The following is a 17450-nucleotide window of genomic DNA, read 5'->3' as shown; positions in this document are numbered from 1 at the left end:
TTGTTTTTGACAATTCAGAAATCAGAAAAGGGGGTAAATATTTAAAGGAATGCTTAGCCAAAACAAAATCCATAATTATTTATTCACCCTCATGTTGTTCCATACCAGTATGCTGTTATTTTTCCCATGGAAAATAAAGCAAGAAACTTAATGCAGCCCTTAAGCGCCAAAATTACATCAAAACACCAAAGACTGAAATTTAAGCAAGTCTATTTAATTATATTCCTAAGTGTCAAGCCTAAATGTGGGGTATGGGATCAAATTTGATGATAAAGAAAACACAAAATACTAATTAAAAGTGTAGAATTTAAAACACATGCCAAATTTTAGAAATGTTGCCTTTTTATCCATGTTGGTTACATATGGTTTTCAAAAACAGAAGAAAATATATATTTGTTTGTTCACAGAGGAAAGTCATACAGGTTTGTAACAACATTACCGTAAATAACGACAATGTTCTTTTTCTTTTTTCGTTGTTGCTTACCCTCCATCCTCCTGAAAGCCTTCCAGTTCATCTCTCTGCTCGGCCAAGGTGGATTCTAGGTCCAGATAACTGCCATTGTGAGATAACTGTAAAGCACAGTCATCGAGCTGAGAGAGAAACAAAATGAAAAAGATTAAAGATTAAAAAAAAGAATATTCATATACGCTAAGTATCAAAGTTCATTCTTAAAATATATAACTAATATGAAACAACATTACATCCAAGTGCAATCATAAATAAGTAAACCATCAGTAATACTGATGCATTTGATATGCATGACATCAGGCTGATATAATGCTGAGCCTTGACATGTAAGCTATGTGCATCACAGGAATGCACCATCATTTTTATATTCATAACATCACGCAGATTCATAAACTGTGACTAACCACATTCAAGCAGTTATGATTCATATTTCAACTTAAAATCAATTATTTGACACGTATACTGTTAAACACTAGGTGCCATTAAAGCTTAAAGTCATTATGCTGTCATGTTTCTAAACTATCTTCATTAATGGGCACGAGAACGTCATTTCAAAACGCGTCACATTCATTTTAATATCTCAATTGAGGAATCAAAAGAACTTGTCATAACTATAACACACTCTTATCCAAGGCATTCAGGCTAACTGATTTATAGAAGTGCTGTGAGAAGCCCATCCACGCCATTTGGGGATATGCAGCAGATATGCAGCGATCTCCTCCGTTGGAGGCCTGTCTGTTTGTTGACACTCAATTACAGCCCAGCGATGGGATTTGAAACCTCTCAGGGGGCTGTTGCTGGGCAGCAGCATGAACTGTCAATCAACACGTGAGCCCGGGTCATCCGCGACTCTAAACATGCTAATTACACGCACTGTTCCCAGTTGACTCCCCCCAGCCCCAGATCAGGCCTTTAAGCCCCAGTCTGGCTTACTTCCAGCCCCAGGGACAGGTAAGAATATCCTCCATGCGTTGGCACCAAGTGGAGTTTACTTTTGCCAGCACGTTTAGAATACCAAAGGGGTCTTTGCTGAAAGTCTCTGTCCCCACCTGTAAGATCTTTGGAATCCTACTAGTTTTGATTTACATCGTTATATGAAAACACATGCTTGGACTGGGGACAACTGATTTAGCTAAAATGATATGGGGTATGGGATACAATTTGGGCCGATGAAAAAATAGAGCGTCTGCGATAAAGAAAACACAAAATTGATTTAAAACAAATAGACAAGTTCTAAGAATATACTCTTTGTATTCACATTGGTTTTATATGGTTTAGAAAAACTTCAAGAAATTTCAAATTGAATGCCTCATGCGATGTGTAAACATTGAATAAAATCATTCGTGTAAAAAGATTTTATTTTATTAGGTAACAGTTTGTATTTACTAAGCCCCTTTCACACAGAGATTCCGGAAAATACATGGATAATGTGACCCGACATTTTTGTCCCAGGATTGTTTGATTTCGGTTCATTCACACTGCCAGTGATTTGCCAGGATCTGAGAGTGCGTTCACACACAAACCGTAAAGGTCCCGAAAACATGTACACGCGCATACCGTTCCATCAAAGCTGGTGAACGATCTCAGCTTCAGCGTGGATAGTGAGGAGCTCCTGGTCTCTGCTTCGTTCCAGTTTGCAGACATTTGTTCATCCTTTCTTTGTTGATGACGAACACAAACTTTCCTCTAAGAGCAAGAGTCGCACTATATGACACATCCCTTATGGCATTGGTCCTGGCTTTTGTTCACACAGCGCGCGTTCCGGGACTGACCCCAACCGATGCCGGTATCAATCGCGTTTACACAGAAGGCGTTCTGGCAATTTCCCGGCAATTTCCCGGGATCAACGCGGTGTGTGAAAGGGTTGTGTTGCTTATTAGTATGCATATTAATAGGATGGCTGTTTATTTGTACCTATAAAGCACATATTAGTTCCTTATTCTGCATGATCATATTCGACATGCCTCCTACCCAAACCTAAACTTAACTACCTTACTAACTATTAAAAAGTAGTAATTAGGAGATTATTGAGGGACAAGTAATAGTTAATAGTAAGAATTGGACCCTAATCTAAAGTGTGGCCATGCATTAATATTACATATTGGAGTTGCACCACATGACATTGCCTTGCAATTTAAAAGTCAAAAGATCTGACTATTTTGGAGACTTGCTGACCTTGACTTGAAGTCATGAGGGTCATTTTCTGTATTTCTGCATGATGGTTGCACCAAATGACTTTGCAGACTTTTTTTAAATATAATGTTTCTTATCAAGAATTTCTTGTTCAGTACGTAACCAATAGAGGTATATGGAAGCTTTTTTCTACCAAAGAATAAAAAAAAATGTAATTGTAACTTTTTCATCTCACAATTTTGATAGAGATAGTTCACGTAGTGTAACTGGGCAGCGCTTCTGGGTCGTGCGTCACACGTAGGCTCACTATTGGCCGACGCTGGTCATGTGTGTGATGGTGTGACGTATACAACCCAGAAGCTTTGTGTAACTCGATGCCCACAGAGAAGGAAATGAATAGTTGAATAAAGTCATTATTTTTGTTTGTTTGCGCACAAAAAGTATTATCGTCTCTTGATAAACTTAAGCTTGAGCCGCTGTAGTCACTTGGACTATTTTAACAATGTCTTTAACTTTTCTGGGCCGGTGAGTTTTGATCCCTTGGCTTACAAGCCTATGGAGTGATCCAGATCTCAGATTTCATCAAAAATATCTTGTTTAAAAATAATTTGTGTTCCGAAGATGAGCAAAAGTCTTACGGGTTGGAACAACAAGAGGGTGAGTAATTACTGACAGAGTTTTCATTTTGGGGTGAACTAACCCTTTAACTATAACCTCTGTAATAGAGCCAGACCGATATATCGGTAGGCCGATATTATCGGCCGATATTAGGCATTTTCCAAACTATCGGTATCGGCAGTTATAATGGCCGATAAATGAATATTTAAAAAATAAAATAAAAACGGACGAAACACGCTTGAACCATGTCATGAGTGTTGGAGTTGTATAGTGTATATATCCACCAGAGGGCACTCTACACCGTTCCTGTTGGCAAGCTAAACACTTATAGCTCACCATAAAGCTAATGCCAATATCATCAGTCTGTTCTGTTGTGACAATAAAAGAAACAAGTTTCTTTTTAAAATGCATTATCATATTACATATTATTTTAGTTAAAACTCATAAATAACTACAAATAACTAATGTTAGGGAAATCTGTTAATGTTTTGTTGCGCGTTTCTGAAACCAAAAAAATAAATTAAAAAATATCGGCCGATATATCGGAATATCGGATTTTAAAACCAAAAAATATTTGTATCGGTATCGGCCTTCAAAATCCTTTATCGGTCGGGCTCTACTCTGTAACGATTAATCCAGCCCAGAGTTTTGGTCTGTGTTTTCCATAAAGTCACTGTCTCTGTTTCTTCCTCGGTCTTGGGCAGCACTGAGATAAAGACGACAGACTTTCAAGCAGATTACAATTGGCCCGGTAACAGGATTACCGCTCTTCTCCACCTCCCAACATCTTTGACTGCATATGTGCTGCGAATTACACACCAGTCAACACCATTAGGTGTGGCAGCTAGAAACCTTAAGCCTCTTTTACACAGAGATTTCAGAAAAGTTGTTCCGGTAAATGTTCTGGTATATTAGGATTTGTTCATTCACACACAGTCAGAGCTTGCGAATTTGACCAGATTTAAATAACTAACTATCGAAGGAGGAGAATGTCTGTATACAAATGGCTGCGAACTGAAATGTTGATATAATATTCAAAACATCCTAACTAGTGAATCAAAGATTATAACCATAAAAAAATCTGATTTAAATCATATTTAAAAATTAAAAATCTAAAAGATTTAAAACAAAAAATTGTAAAGATTTAAAGTTAAAAAAATATATATCATAAAAAATAAATAAAAAACATGATGTTTTTAGATGATATCTGGCCAATTTTTTCCCATTGCAATTTTAAAACAATTTTAACGTAACCTGAACATTACGCTTTCCTTCCCCTGCGAATATTAGGGATGTGTCCACTGTTTATTGCGTTGTCTAAATGGCTAGTCCACTAATCGTCTTAAGGAAGCTCTGTATAATAAGGCAAGTTTCGGGTTAGACTGAACCTGATCGGACGGGGTTCTTAGAGGAGTTTACATAAGACTTATTCTTGGAGTAGCAAAGCAAAATGGACCAGTGTTCAAGGTGCGTTTTTAACCTGACAACACATGGCGGGAAGCTCAAAAAACACCAGACGATGTGATGCAATCTTAATCTTAATGCGTATGGCTTTTTTTTTTTCATATAAAGTTAAGGGCACTAGTTTTCCAAAAATGCTTTGTCGTGCAAACTGTCAATAAACACCAATTACAACATTCTGCTAAAAGTATAAAAACTATAAATTCCTCTCTGTCTAGTCAATTTCTGGACGCAGATTTGTCAGTAAAATTAATGAAACCGTGGAAAAAAATGTGTCCTGTTCCAGGTTGTCCCTTCTTCACAACAGCCCCAGTCCTTGGACCATCATCATGACCAATTTGTGAACATGGAATACAATGTAAAAAAAAAAAACTATTTTCCTAAGTCGTAAACAAACAACGCATTCTCACCCCAAGGCGTCACCTTTGACCATGCTTCAATATTTGACGTTTTAGGCGCCCTTTAGCGTCACTTACATGACGCGATCCTACGGCGTCATCTAACTGACGCTAAAGGAAAGCGTCTGTTAGAGGACGCGGTTAGGTTTAGGTGTGGGGTGGGGGTAGGGTACACGCGATCCTAGGGCGTCATCTTACTGACGCTAAAGGGCGCCTAAAGTGTCAGATATTGAAGCATGTCCAAATGCTTCCCAAGGCGTCAGTTAAGTGACGCCTTGGGGGTGAGAATGGGCTGAAACAAAACGTTACCTTACAATGTGTCCTAACCTTGATTGGTTTTCAGATTATGCATTAACAGGCTCTGTCATTCAATTTCCTGCCACAAATTACAGTAATTTAATTAAAAGTGAAGAGAAAGAGTGAACGTAACAGAGACTGAACGAGTGAGGATGCTACTGTGACTGGTAAAGGCATTAAGGGTTGAAAATCTTTGATCCCATGGCCTATTCATTTCAGAGAGCTGGTGGTTCCCAAATATCATGTCATGTTGGAGAAAAGACTCACAACATTTGGTCAACCATGGTAACGGTAACTACACTGCCTCATCTTTCTACCTCAACCCATGATAGAAAGCCCAAACTTTCTTCAGACAACAAGCTCAGTGAGGCATGATAAAGAACAGGGGACTAGAGGGAAAAGGATGAGGGCTGTCACAAATAGAAAGAGTTTAATTTAACATGTCCTTAAGATAGAAAGAGTGCTACACAAGATTACAAGCTCACAGGAAATCCAGACACGCAATCCAAAGTCAGACTCTATTTAGGGCACATAGACCTGGTAGAGGCATGTCTGGTAGAGGTATAGGTTTGGAGTGATAAGATGTAAAAGTAATCATGACCAAAAAAAAAGAAAAAAAAAAGAAAAACATGAACATTCCACTCATTCTCGTTCCATTTACCAGTTTTAAAGCCATATACAGCAGGGCAAGTAGGCATAAAGTAGAATATGACATAACTGTCCTGATATTATACACTCTAAACAACGCTGGGTTGTTTTAATCCAAATTTGGGTCAATTATGGACAAACCCAAATGTTGGGTTAAAAATATAATTTAAAATTTTAACCCAACTTCAACTTTCACTATCAACTGTAATTTTTCTGAGTTACATTTTTAACCCAAAATTTTGGTTCGTCCATATTTTACCCAAATTTGGGTTGAAACAACCCAGCATTTTTTAGAGTGTACAATGAAAAAAACAAGCCTCTAAAAGTACCAAACCTTTTTCTTGATGGTTACACCAAATGTCAAATTATTGAACCAAAATTGTTTGACGAAAATGGTCTAATCTTTAAAAAATGAATGCAAATATTACATTTCTAAGAACTGAACGAAAAACCACGGCAAGTTTATCAAGGCAAGTTGGCGGGGAAAAAACAGAAGAGATATCACAGGTTTATCACTTATCTTAAAGGGTTAGTTCATCAAAAATATATATATATATATATATATATATATATATATATATATATATATATATATATATAATTGTCATCATTTACTGAAAGAATGAATTTCTTTCTTCTGCTGAACACAAACAAAGATATTTTGCTAACCAAATATTTGATGGGCCACACTGACTTCCATAATATGGAAAATAATCTATGGAAGTCATTGGGGCCCATCAAATGTTTGGTTACCAACATTCATCAAAATAGGTTCATCAAAATAGGTTTTACTCATCCCTAAGTTGTTCCAAACCTATGACTTTTTCAATATTTTACTAAGTCTCTGAGTTTTTTGTTCAAACAAAGAAAGTCATAGGGTCCTATGTTCTCAACATTCTTCAAAATGCTATCTTTTGTTTTGGAACAACAAGAGGGTGAGTAAATTAATTTTCATTTCTGAGAAAACCAACTCATTTTATTCTTCCTAAAGTAACAAGAACTGATCCTGAATCATCTCATAACTTCAGACTCTGTTAGCTTAAAATAACTCCGATTTAGATCCAAGACTAAGCTCTTCCTTTTAAAACATTGCAAACATTACAGTGCCTGATAGCCCTGGATATAAATCCTCAGGCAAACATTATATATAGCCCATTATGTTGTTATAAGACCCTTATGTTAGACCCTTAAACTAAAGTGTTGCACTTCGTTCCCGAGCCAGAACTCCCTTGTCTTGGCTTGAGAGTTGTAATGTATTTACATCTTCAAGAGGCAGAAAGTAGATTGCTTCCTAAGAACTTGGCAGGGTAATTGAGCAGGGAAAAAAAAAAGAAAAACATTTTTGGTTCATTTTTTTCCTCCTTTTCGTGGTCTCCAGATGTGCTCCATCTTTCTCAGTTTGACCCAGATATTTGCAAGAGGTACCCATTGCAGGTACTTCAGATTAGTCACCCGGCCGGGAGCGAGTCAGGGACACTGATAACCATCAGACGGATGAGGCCTCCAGCGTGCTCGAGTTCCATGCGTTTTCATGTCGGCTGTACCGTGGATCAATCAGACTGAAGCTAACAGCATTCCTCTCTGCCGCTGAGCTGACTGCCAGGTTCCTTGCATTACTGTCAACAGACTGTAAGAACGCGAGGGCCAGCTTTAACCGTAATGTGCTGGTGATTCTTTCTTGGGAAATAGTCACCCTTCAATGGTCTTCGTCATCATGTCAGTTCTATAATCTCACTCTCTCTGTGCCCTACAGCAAGTGTTTCATAAGGCTCACAGTGATGGGTGTGAGATTCGCCAGCCTTTCTTCAAAATGACATCAGCCTCCTAATAGGGCGGTGACTCTATCTGAAAACTCATTTTCACTCATTTACAACTCTTGTGACTGGAACGCAAGGTCAAATGACAAGACGATAAGAAATAATGTACGATTCATGTAAAACACAGGAAAAATGTCGAAGCCGAAATTCACAGTTAAAGTTGAATTCCTTGTCACAGAGCTCAAAACAAAAGTATTGTGTGAGTGGCCTGAGCTATGATGGTGTGTAGGGCCTTCTTGGAACTGCTCTGTTTATTATTAACTTTTATTAATTCGATTTATTATTTATAAACGTACATGTCTATGTTTAAATGGATACTATTTGCATTTACATTTCAGTTGTATCAAAAAAAAAAAATTCTACGAAAAACAAATTTGCATAGCTTTTTTATTTTTAATGTATGTGATGTGTACTTTAAATTAACTGAAACTTTACTTATTGTATTTACTGTTTTTTTTATTATTATTTTTATACTTAGCTAGCTAGCTTAACCAGGTTGACACAATGCCCAATGGGTAACACTTTATAATAACTGCACGCTATTAATCATTAGTTACGCATCAGTAAAAAGTTAATTCATCATTTATAAAGCATTAATAGACATTGATAAGTATTTCTAAGAGTTTTCTTGATTTAAAAGCATATGATCTGATTAATGATTGTATTTTCAAACTTTTTTAATGATTATTTATTGTTTTTAAATGAACTATTGCATTATTTACAAACTAGTTATTTAGGAGTTGTCAGTGGTCACTTAGAAAGTTTAAGTAAATGATTAATACATTATTTAAATGTTCATACATCTTATTATTCAGACATATAGGGTAGTAATAGTTAGTGTGTTTATTAATGCTTTATTAACACATATTTCTACTGCAATTCATTGTCAATTCAGGTAGTTATACAGCATTTACACAGTAAAAAAATAGTCATTAGTCAATAGTCAAAAAAAACATTTTTTTCTTTTGTCAAATCAACTTAAATAATTTATGTAGTTCAGATAACATAATATTTTGAGTTTCTGGTGATTAAATTAATCTCCTACATTGTATTAACTCAATTTTTCCATTTCAATGAACTTTTAAGTTTTTGAAGTTTTAAGGCAACCAGGTTACTTATTTTTTTTTAAGTTAAACCAACAATATTTTTTACAGTGTAGTAGTGGTCAGTTAACTATTTTCCCAGATAGCAAACTGACATTGAATCAACGTGGAAATATGACATCGAAACAACGTTGATCTGACATCGTTTTGCTCATCGAATTAACGTTGAACCAACGTCAGACGCGTCATTCTTTCAAAACTAACGGAAAATCAACTTGAAATCAACGCGTTGTTTCAACGTTATGAAAGCAAACCAATTTTCGATTTTCATTTAGCTTTGAAGAATGCCGCGTCTGACGTTGGTTCAACGTTAATTCGATGAGCAAAATCAACGTTGTTTCAATGTCATGAGAGACGTCGTTTCCACGTTGATTCAATGTCAGTTTGCTATCTGGGTTGTGAGCTCATCTAAAGTGAGGACTAGATATGCCTTGTAAAGCATTTACAAAGGAGATTTAAAGGCTCAGTTATCTTCTAAAAAGAAAAAGGAAACAAACACAACAGCGATACAGCACATAGAAATATTTAAGATGTATCAATGTACATTTCAATAGTTTATTAATCATTTACTTAAACGTTCTAAGTGATCTTATGAAACACTGACAACTCCTAAATAACTGGTTTGTAAATAAAGCAATAATTAATTTAGAAATGATAAATTGATCATGAAAATACAATTATTAAACATAATAGATATGCTTATGAATCATAGCTTTATTTATAAACAGCTTATTAATGTCAATCAATGCTTTATAAGGTTTATTAATGCTTAGCTAATGATTAGTAGCGTGCAGTAATTATAAAGTGTTACCCTTGGAATGTATTCAGGAAAACTGGGTCATTTGTTTGACATTAAGGTGACTGTCAAAAATGTCCCAATTTAACTGAACTCACCCAAATAATAATAGATGGAATTATATGTGAATACACAAAATTTACAGGTATGGTTAAATAAACAAGCTCCCGATTGAACACTAGTGCACAGGATTAAAGCAGTAGCAAAGGCTGCAGCTAATCTGAGCGCAGAGCTCCTGGATTAACAACAGTATAACTGACGGTTCCACCCAGCCACTGACCCTGTGACCCTGTGGTCATGAGGACGGAAAGCCGGGCCTGGCCTTCCTCTTCCAACCACAGAATACAGCACTGGCAAGCGAGCACAGATCTGGGGATGTCCTAAAAATAAGAGTTCACTGGGAACTAGCGTCGCTTTCCAAATCCACACACAAATTTTCATCCTCAATTTCATCTCCGAGCTCAGTTTTTAGCCAGTGTAGGAAGGTAATAAACTTTTCTCATTCAGACTTTTTCAGTCGCTGCAGTCACCCTGACTGAACTCCTCAGGTCATGGCGAATAAAATATAAAACAACATCCTCCTAACTGCAATGTAGCATATTAACCAAGCTGCTTTTATTAAATCTGTGGACTGTGAAACCGACAGCGGTCTGCGTGTTCCAGAAAGTCTGGTTCTACATCAAAGGCGTAATTAAATGACATAACAATGTGCAGTGGCTAAATGAATCACTCGTTGACATGCTTCGGCCACTTGATGTGTGTTAGCGAGAAGTATTTTTGTGTTTGTTTCCATTTATAAAATTATACCAGTGTCTGTGGCTGCCTTCTAAATACGCAGCAGCAAATTAGCAAACATGTTAAGAAGGCTTTGTCACATATATGTGGACCACAACAGCAATCATTTGTGTTTCAGAGGCGTGCGAAGCCAACAAGAAACGTGGAGCTTTTTTTATTTTGCAGACTCTGCCAAAAAAAAAAATACAGAGGAAAAGTCGCTGGCCTGCAAAAACCTTAACTCTGCATAACAATGTGTAAGGCTAATCCAGAGTTCAGCCGCAGATGTGAAGGGCTAGCCTATATTTTACAGCATTTAGCATAACTTCTCATTACCAGACTCTGTAATTTCGGCAAAATTCATGCGCAGACAGAAAAGGCTTCCCGAAAAAAAAAAAAAGAACTCAGTGAAGACCTGCATCCATCAAGTGTGTGTGCAAGTGTATGTCTGTGTGTGTGTATGTGAGAGAGATAAAACAGAAAGTGAGAAATGTCTATTTACTAAGTAAATAATCTGGCTATTAAAAGTAACTTAAAGGGTAAGTTCACCCAAAAATGAAAATTCTGTCAGTAATTACTCACCGTCATGTTGTTCCAACCCCTTAAGACTTTCGTTCATCTTCAGAACACAAATTAAGATATTTTTGTTTAAATCCGAGATTTGGATCACTGCTCCATAGGCTTCTTAAAGGGGTAATGAACTGCCTTTTTTAAATTTTATGATGTTCGCTTGGTTTTTGCATTCAAAAACATCAAAATGAATAAGTAATAGGCTATTTTCTACCCAAGTTTTGAGCCTAGATGAAAAACGCTCGGTTTTTATGGGCGTCTCGCACTGAAGACTTGGAAGTAAACGCCCACTGCTGTGATTGGACAACAGTTTTGCATATTATAATGAGTTTCAACTCACCCGTCGATTCACTTGGGGGAAATTGTTTTGAAAACGTCCAATGTTGTAAAATGGCAGCCGGAATGATTCGCCCATACATGTTCGACCCAGAGTCCGTGTGTTGCACAATTCCTGTCAGATCCAATATAGACGACACAGCACCGTTTTTTTACTCTTAATTTTTTACTCTTACTCTTAAACTTGTTTACAAAACAATCCTCAGTGAAATAAAGCGAAGATGGACAATGTTTTACCCTCATCAGCTGGATGAGGAACCAGCTGATCCTCATCCAGCAGATCTCAATCCCCATTGACTACCATAGTATGTATCTTTTCCTACTACGGAAGTCAATGCAGATTGAGATCTGTTTGATTAAAACATTCTTACAAATATCTTCCTTTGTGTACAGCAGAACAAATAAACACATAGAGGTTTGGAACAACTTGAGGGTGAGTAAACGATGAAAGAATTTTCATTTTTGGGTGAACTATACCTTTAACATTATCCAATAGGCTGCAGCTATTACAACCATTACCCAGCCTAAGTGGTGACATCAGCAAAAAGTCAAAGGCGTTTCAGATGAAAAGTGAGTTTATTTAGTACAATATGCAGTGATAAATTGTTCACAATAAGTGCAAGAATGTGATATTACTTTATCAGTTGGGTGGATGTTTTAATCTTCAGCAATAAAGTAGCAATAAAGTTTGGATCAGATGTTTTACAAATGGAGTACGTCCTTTAAGGACTAATCAATCTGGAAACAAGATAACTAAACCATTTGAAAATACATTCTATCCATTAAGTTCAGAAGGCATCACAAATCACTATAATTTGGTTGGCACACTGACATAACATGTCACCTGTTTTGCACAGCACATACAGTACTAGGCAAAAAAAATAAATCTACACAAATAAGTGACTCCAACTATTCAAAATCAACAACTTTGTCACACCATATGGTACATGTTTCTCACTGCATCCTGAATAAACAATTTATAATGCTGCTACAAACATGTCTGTATATCTTACAGATATAAATATTATAATTAGTCTTCATTTTATTCAAGTATGAAGATAAATATGTCCTAGCATTTTATAACCAAGTTCCAAATTATTGATGGAATTGTTTGATAACTTTAAAATACTCTACAATGTAAAAAAAATATATTGTTGGTTTAACTTAAAAATTAAGTAACCTGGTTGCCTTCAAATTTTAAGTTGATTGAAATGGAAAAAGTGAGTTAATACAATGAAGGAGATTGATTTAATCATCAGAAACTCAAAATAATAAGTTATCTGAACTAAATAAATTATTTAAGTTGATTTGACAAAAGAAAAAAATGTTCTGATAACAAATCTTGAATATATATATATATATATATATATTTATACAGTGTGCTAATGCACATTTTGATTAACAACATAAGTTACGACAGCCTTGTATGACACCCTGGACAAGTAATAAAACATGTCACTCTGTTACTCTTTGCTGTTAATGAAAAAAACAAAACAAATCAAGACAAAGATGGACCGTGTTCAACTGAACGAATCCAACGGGCTCATTTGCGGGCTGATGTTAAATAGCAGGCCAGCACATCACATCTCCTTTCCTTCCCCACACACCCCTCTCTCTCTCTCTCTCTCTCTCTCTCTCTCTCTCTCTCTCTCTCTCTCTCTCTCTCTCTCTCTCTCTACTTCACTGATGCTTTATTTGATCTCTGCTGTTCCTTATACTGACTGCTTAATTGTAGTAAATCTGGAAAAACAAACTTTGTCTTCAATAAGAGTTTAAATCATATCTCATGTTGGTAAGCTGACAACACTTAGAAACTGAAAATTGTGTGGAGGGTAGGTACAGTATGTGCAGGTTCCCCATTAGCATTTGGTTTAAATCCAAAATATTGCCTAATATGCACTTTTACATTTCGTTTTGAAACCCAAACTTCTGGTATCATCTTGTCAGTCAGCTGGCCTCACTTTTTGTCATGTGATAAATGAAATGTTGCGGTGAGCAAGTGATGTAATCGGTGTGTGTCTGAACACAGTGTAACACTGGTAACACAGACTATCGCAGCAAACCTAAGTGGAGGGAAGTTGAAAACTGTGTTGGCCTGGGACCTTCTGATGCACCAGAAGAATCGCCTGAGGATTCATCCCTTCCTGGATAGAAGCCACTTAGAAAAAATAATAAAAAGGAAACACCCAGATATACATGTATGAATCATAACTACACTGATCTTATTTTGGAAAAACTTAAGCATTTTACAAAGAGTTTTAGAAAGCATTTTAATTACAATACTGTTTCTGTGTTAGATTCTTGTTAAATTAGTGCATTGTGGACTACTGGCATCCTCAACAGCCTTGTCATATCACTCTTAGAAGAAATGGTTCTATTTAGAACCAGAAATGGTTCCATCTACCGCTTCATATATGGAACTCCAAAATGGTTCTATATAGAACCATTTTTTTTTTTTGGTAAAAGGTTCTATTGGCCAAGTATGGAACCCCAGGTTTCTATATAGAACCCAGAGGAACCTTTTTTTAAGAGTGTATAGAACCTTTTAGGGGTTCCAAATACGTAGCGCTGATATAACCGTTTAAAGTTCTATATAGGACCTTTTCTTGTAGCCTACATATATTAAATATATGGCAAACACCTGAAACCAACATAGTAGGCTACACAGCACTAGGCAATGAAAAAAAAAAATGGTGCTCACTTTTACATTCAAAGTTCCAATGGATGCCGTTTACTGGAAAAACAATCCCTCAGATCTGGTGCTTTCAGAAGTGAACTGGATCTTACACGATTGGGCATGTTTTGTTTCAAAATACAGGTATGAACTCCAATTTTGATTATACATGTTTAGATCTGTGCTTCTGACACAAATTATGAAAATATAATTGCTAAATCTTTATCGACATGAACACATCATGTTCAAACTGACAAACTTTATTTATTTATTTGGAGAGTGAGACCTAATAATGGATATTGTAAAATACAATATGGTCAGTGTCTGAATTGCACACATATGTGGTCAAGACAAGAAGGTCATGGTCACATGAGGGCAAAATCCAATACTTAAAGGAGTAGTTCACTTTTAAAAAAAACTGTTGCTGATAATTTACTCACCCCCGTGTCATCCAAGAAATCCATGTCTTTCTTTCTTCAGTCGAAAAGAAATTAAGGTTTTTGATGAAAACATTCCAGGATCTTTCTCCATATAATGGACTTCAATGGGAACCAAACGGTTCAAGGTCCAAAAGACAGTTTCAGTGCAAACTGCAAACTGTTCAAAGGGCTTTAAACAATTTTGAGACGATGCTTAGAATAATCAAATAATATGTTTAAGACAGAAATATGTTTATGTTTAAGAAATATGTTTAAGACATTAGGTAATTAGGGTCATCAGAAAGTACGAAGCAGAACAAAATTCTAATTGTAAAACAAATGTCAAAGACTTAATGAGCATCTGGACTTGTTTATCCATCTGTTGAAAATGTTTCACCATTTAACCAAGTAGCTTAAGGAACCGTCTTAATGGTGGGGATTGAGTGAGAGTCAGAAATACCTCCATGCATGTTTGTTTTGGAAAGGTTAGTACTTCAAAATCACAGAAATGGTCCACTCATAATGAAGCAACTGAGATGCTCAAAGTTCCATTGATGAATGGTAGTGGGTGAGTCACATCAACACAGGGTTGACATTCACCTTTTTGCAGTCTAACAGGAAGGTTCAGCTCCTCGGAAGACCCTTTTTATCTGAAGGGTCATTCACTGACAGTGCCAATGACAGCTGAAGATTCCTGAGTATATGGACAGACATGGCATGCTCAAGCATTCAGTCCACCCAAGTATGGCCCTCAGCTGCTGTGCATTCCTCTAAGACCACAATAACAGCACTCCTAAAACCTGCTTAAGGGATAACACTGTTTATGTGGTGGAAGTGAACCAAGTTTAAGACAACAATTATATCTTATACAGTTGGAGAAGAACCTTGATTGTTTTGGGTCATGCGTGTAATGAAGGAGAGCTGGGTAATTTAGAGGTGAGGTTTATTACAGGCTGTGAGAAGAGACGGAATGTGAATATCCACAATATCAACACCAGCTACCTGTCGTTCCTATTATGACATCGGCAAAGTGATTACTCGTGATTGCAAATAAACAATGCAGCCAGCTATAATAGATTTGCTATTGACTCTATCTAAATAGAACAGCATAACTAACTATTCCAGCCTGAAAAGATGTGCTTTAGAAGCACTGATAACAACAAAACAACCCCCTGGGTGCACAGGACAACACCTTGGTGCAGTGCGGACCAAGACGCACTGAAGTATCCTGACATCATATCACTTCTCCCTAACAGTGCCTTGGCACAGCACAAATGATATGGCAAGTCATTTTAACATTAAATATTTTACTCTGACATAGTATATAGTTTATATTAGGCTACTACTACATATGTTTAATTACATTGAACAAAAAATGAAAACATAAGCTAAATTAACTAAATTAATATTTATTCAAGTCAAATTTTTTAATTTTGTAAACAAAAATACATCAATTTCTAGCAACAAAAAAGAGCTCTTTAAAGTAATAAGTGCAGGTTTTGATTACAATGCTTACTGGAAACCCAACAGTAACTATCTGATTAAATTAGTCATTAGAACATGTGAAGAGTTCAGATGCAAAAACCTCTAAGTGCCATTTGAAATTTTCTTCTAGAATGATCATTTTTATCAAGCTTGTATATTTAAGTTCAATGATTTCACTTAAATGGCAATGATAATTACCTATTAATTGTTATTTAAGTGTAATTACTGAACTTAAATATACAAGTTTGATAAAATTCATCATTAAAGAAGAAAATTTCAAATGGCATTTAGAGGCTTTTGCATCTGAACTCTTCATGTACTTTTAGTCACTATTACAGTTTGGTGACAAGTAACTGTCCTTTAGTTTTGATAACATTTTTTTCCATTTATTTTAAATTTCTGTGGTATCAACTATTCAAATCAGACTTCAAATACCAGTTTAACTAGTAACTCTATTCTATTAATGTTACTAGTGTGCAGTCCAAGTACTTGTCGTACTTATTAACAGTAATAACTTAGTATCTGTTTTTTTGACACTTGAATCTACTTAAATTGCTACTGTAACATCTTATCTAACTAGTTACAATTGTTGTTTACAAATACTTAGAATATAGCCACTTAATAATTGCAATATATCAGCTTATTAGAATACTAATTGGTATTGTCTAAATAGATACTATATAGTTGCAAGTAAAATTCTGAATAAATAATTTCCCTGTGAACAATTAACAAAATAGTCACTAGGCTACTCAAATATTTTCAATTAATTAAAAAAAAAAACTAGTAGTTTAAATATAGAAGTTGCTAGTTATAAGTTTTGGGGAATAAATGTTATTGCGGCTTGCCATATAACTGCATGATGCCCTGCAGAATTACTGCAATAACATTTGTGCACTGCATCAAAAATAGGTATAAATACCTCTAATAAAAAGTAATTAGAATGTCATGTAAATAGAATGAATAAAATGATGTTAGCTTTAGGGGTGTCATACCTTGTGTGGTGCTTTCAGAAGTCTGTGAACTCCAGCGATCTGATTGATGAGCGGAATATCCTCTCTGAATGTGAAATGTGGGGGTCTGGTCGGCTCCGGAAAATTTGTGCTATTAAATGGATCAGTATCATCTAAGAACTGCACCCTGCATGCAAACGTAGCCATGATACATCCATACACTTCGATTTGGGAAAAGTCGGTACAACAACAAAAAAGTATACGACTAAAAATCCTTTAGATCTGTCGCAGTGTAAAAGTGTCAAGATTCCAGGTACACTCCGTCCTACTCCGATGTCCTGTTAGTGTTTAGTGGTTTCTATATTTCTACAGTAGTTTATAGCAAGAGAAGGGCCGGTAATATCCAAGGGCATGTCGGGCAGGCAAGGTGCTGAGGCAGACTGCTGCAGACGGGACGGGACGGAACGGGACATCTACAGCCTGTCTGATGTCTACAGCGATG

At 36.1% G+C, this 17450-nt stretch overlaps 1 protein-coding gene across 4 annotated transcripts in view; it reads right to left on the bottom strand.

Annotated features, from left to right (window-relative positions):
• The window catches only part of fhod3b (formin homology 2 domain containing 3b), a 188083-nt gene extending 170633 nt beyond the window's left edge, over positions 1 to 17450 (bottom strand). For 3 of the 4 annotated variants that reach the window (XM_089117557.1, XM_089117559.1, XM_039674625.2), the window contains exons 1-2: positions 16991 to 17448; positions 485 to 591 (exon numbers count right to left, since the gene is read on the bottom strand). In XM_089117557.1, coding sequence (XP_088973683.1) covers positions 485 to 591; positions 16991 to 17155 — 272 coding nt within the window. In that variant the 5' untranslated portion in view covers positions 17156 to 17448. Of the gene's footprint in view, positions 1 to 484; positions 592 to 16990 lie in introns of all 4 variants that reach the window. The other variant, XM_039674624.2, reaches the window with a different exon arrangement.

This window comes from Pimephales promelas, chromosome 12 (genome assembly GCF_988280905.1).
Source record: "Pimephales promelas chromosome 12, fPimPro1.hap1.1, whole genome shotgun sequence".
NCBI classification, from domain to species: Eukaryota; Metazoa; Chordata; class Actinopteri; order Cypriniformes; family Leuciscidae; genus Pimephales; species Pimephales promelas.
Note: the sequence above shows the minus strand (reverse complement) of the source record. Positions and strands in the feature narration are given on the sequence as shown.